Genomic DNA, 3,580 nt, shown 5'->3' with positions numbered 1-3,580 from the left:
AAGCAGCAGTACTGGAAAGAACTCAAACTCACCAGTTGACAAGGACTGAACTCCAAACTCCAAAACATGAACTCCAAAACGTGGCACGGCGAACATGAACTGACCAATGAACAGAACACAGACGAACAGACAGACTGGAAGAGAGAGAGAGAAACCTCAGGTGAGACAGGTGAGTGTGATCACAATGATTAACCCACACAGACAGCCCTCACATCTTTGCCTCAATATTTAAAAAATATTCCTGTCCACATTTGTTGTTAAAACATCACCAGCATGTTATTATTATCATTATCATTATTGTTGGAATAAAGATTCCAAAAAACCTTTCATAGCATGTTAGATTAACCAATCCCAGCGTACAATACGCAGACATCACCGATGATGCTGTTGACCCCATGACCGCCGTACCATGGTAGAGAGAATCTAAGTAGAAAAACAACTCGCTTTAGCTGAAGTCAGGGTTGAAAAGTGAGTTGTTTTTTTCACTACTTTAATTTACCCTTTGACTTTGATGCTTCAGAGACATCTGTACAGAGGTGACAGCCCCTGTCAGTGCTCATACGATAACAGTTCATGTTCCATTAGTGTTGGCAGGTAGAACAGGCTTCTTCTCTCATTGCCCCTAGTTCCCATCCTCCTTTGCTTCCCCTCACTTGTCGTTCACTTCGTGCCCGGCCTCCTACATGTGACCTCACAGCAGGGAAGGTCGCCAGCAGCAGGTGAAAGATCGCGACCCCACGCACAAAGACTTGCTGCCCTTATCCTGCAGGCAGAGAAAGAGCTCAGCCGCGGCCTGAGGCGGAGATTAAGAACACAGGAGGACATCGCACATCTCTCATCGCCAACAATTCAGCGGGGGTCGGGGGGAGGGCTTCAACACAGTAACAGAGGCCGCCCTGATCAGAACAATCATTCTGGAGGAGATCCTTCATTAAACCACCACAGTCAAACCCATAGAGTCAGTTTGTGGGTTCTGGCTCGTATTTTAAAAAATAAATCAGGACTTTTCACAATATTTTTTAAAAGCACCGTGACCTCTTTCGTCGTCACAGAAACTCCATACATACTGGCTGCTCCGAGTTTATGGAACCACAGCGGGGTCTCTTCCTCCTGCTGGGTGTTTGAACTCTGCATGTGAGATGGAAATGCTTTAGGCACAGCAGAGATAAAAGTACTGGGTTACACCAAACCCCAGGATGTATATCATTAACAAACACAACTTTGTACACACATGCAGACAGTCTTTTTGTTTTTTTCCTCCATCACTGACTATCATTATCAAATGTAGAGCTGTTGCTCAGACACCACCTGCATCGGGGTATAAATAGAGCAGGTTGTGGAATGATTTAATGTCATCTTCAAGAGGAGGGAAACGTGATACGGTGTGGGACCACAGACTTCCTGTGGAGCCTTCCGCCTGACAGTCCTCCAGTAAAAACATCAATCAGGGCTCGGAGGGAAGGCTATATTTGACAGCTGCAGCTCATCATAAGTTTGACCAGCTGTCACGACTGCAGGTATGTTTGTGTTCGACCGGAGTAGAGGAGTGGAATAATCCCGAGGGTGAAAACTTCCACGGTAATTCATCCAAGACTTGTCACGATGTTTGATCAAAGCCAGGACATTAGAGCTCGGTGTTGATGTGACACAAAAACGATGAACATCAAAGTTACAAAAGGAGTCAAACCAGTGACGGTACGACGCCATTACAGGTGCAAGACAGTAAATCACCCAAGACCAAACCAGTGACAGGACATTAGAAAAGAGGGGTTGGTCTGGGGCACCACATTAAGGCCAGAGGTGCTAAGGTCGTCCCATCTCAGGTTTCCTTCTCACGAGATTTAAAAGTGAGGAGAACACCTGCCGTTTCTATTTAACCGTGAGAACGGAAACATGTCAGTGGGCTAACCGTTGAATTTCAGAGAAATCTATGTCACGATTCATGTCCTTCCTAAAGATGATGATTTGCACAAATACTAAGAAGTAAATATTTAGGCTAAACTGATTTACAGCAGGGTTATAAAACCTCTAAAGTTTTGCCTTTGTGTTCATTTTTATTATACTTGTATAAATACAAACTGTTCTATGTATGGTACCTTAGTAAGCTGTACAGTCCAGAGTTAAGTTATAGGACTCAAAGCTTCTAGAAAACAGCTCATGTTTGATCCTACAGTTCGACACAACTCAGTGAATGCCTCTGTGCCTGCACAAGATCAAAATACTGACACTGAAACACAAGCTCATCTATCATTTTTCAGTGCAGCATAGATTTTTAGTGCTTCTGATTTAAGTGTTCAACAGCATGTGTGGGCAGAGCCCTTATCTAAGAGGTTGTTCTCAGATTGTTGTTTATCATCATGAAAATGTGACCCTGTCAAGTTCTGTCTCCGTCTTCCATCTGCCGCTGTTACATAAAAGTCTGAGGTTTGTCCTCCAAGCGTCCAGAAGAAAGAAGAAAAATAAAAACGTCAATCTTTACCTGCACGGTCTTCTTGCGCAGTGATGCTCCAGTTATGTAAGATTGATTTCAAAGCGGTCAGTGTTGAAATCCATCATTCATTTTTTTTTTCAACTCCACAGACGTACAGACAATTTCACCTCCAGTGGCAGCTACTGATTGATGTCCGTAATCTCACGTGGTTAAAGGCTAAAGAACAGAACAGATATAATCTCACGTGGTTAAAGGCTAAAGAAGAAGAGAACAGATGGAGTGGAAATGATTTCAGTTTCTGATCAACCTTCAATTCTAGTCATTAAATCTGACCCTACAGATATTGAAGCATTTATCCCAGTTAGCCAGTGTTCCATTATGGTGTTGCTGAGGTTTCTCTTGGTCCAGTCAGTCCAAGGTTTTGGGGGTTAAAACAATAAAACATTTTCCAAAATCAAGCCTGGGGACCAGTTATGGCACTCGCCCTGTGTTATGTGACCCCTGACCTCTTTGTAAATAAATGTCCTCAGACTTAAGGCAGTACAGTCATTTTTCATACATTAAAGAGAGTCATGTTGTAGAACAAACATTTCTGTAAAGTTCATATGCTGAGGAACAGATTATATTTATATAAACCCACGTAAAAACACATTTATAATAAATCAGTTTATCGTTGTAGCTGTGAATCACACACCTGTGTTTGTGAGTGCGTGTGTGTAAAGTAGTTTCTCTTTTCATAATGTCATCCGAAAAATATTTCCCCTGTGGAGATTATGTTGCTTTAAATGTCATACAATGCCACCAAAACAACACCTCTTGGTTTGTGCTGACATTTACATGTAACTGATTCCTAAGAACAAGGTTAAATAGAAAAAATGTTTTCAATCTTTTAGGAACCCACACTGTTGCCCCGTCTTTGTTTCAGTTAGTAATGTTAGTTACATGAGTGGTTGTAATCTTACTCTGCAGAAATGCTGACGTTTGTCACACTTTGCAGCTTGTTTTTCACTCACAGAACATTTAGGCCAGGGGTCTCAGACTCGCGGCCCGCAGTACAATATTTTGTGGCCCCTCACCTTAAAATGAAGGTATAATATCAGTGTGGCCCGCGGAGAAAGTGGGCTTCCGAAGAGCCAATCAGCAAGCTCC

The 3,580-nt window shown here is 42.6% G+C and overlaps 1 protein-coding gene across 5 annotated transcripts in view; it reads right to left on the bottom strand.

The window, feature by feature from the left end:
• Positions 1 to 3,580, bottom strand: part of LOC103380950 (pleckstrin homology domain-containing family G member 1) — a 64,054-nt gene that overhangs the window by 49,017 nt on the left and 11,457 nt on the right. For 3 of the 5 annotated variants that reach the window (XM_025056673.1, XM_025056675.1, XM_025056676.1), the window contains exons 4-5: positions 2,480 to 2,647; positions 33 to 134 (exon numbers count right to left, since the gene is read on the bottom strand). In XM_025056673.1, the coding sequence (XP_024912441.1) occupies positions 33 to 96 (64 nt within the window). In that variant the 5' untranslated portion in view covers positions 97 to 134; positions 2,480 to 2,647. Of the gene's footprint in view, positions 1 to 32; positions 2,648 to 3,507 lie in introns of all 5 variants that reach the window. The other 2 variants (XM_017033747.2, XM_025056674.1) reach the window with 2 other exon arrangements.

Source organism: Cynoglossus semilaevis, chromosome 7 (assembly GCF_000523025.1).
Source record: "Cynoglossus semilaevis isolate Cse_v1.0 chromosome 7, Cse_v1.0, whole genome shotgun sequence".
NCBI lineage: Eukaryota > Metazoa > Chordata > Actinopteri > Pleuronectiformes > Cynoglossidae > Cynoglossus > Cynoglossus semilaevis.
Note: the sequence above shows the minus strand (reverse complement) of the source record. Positions and strands in the feature narration are given on the sequence as shown.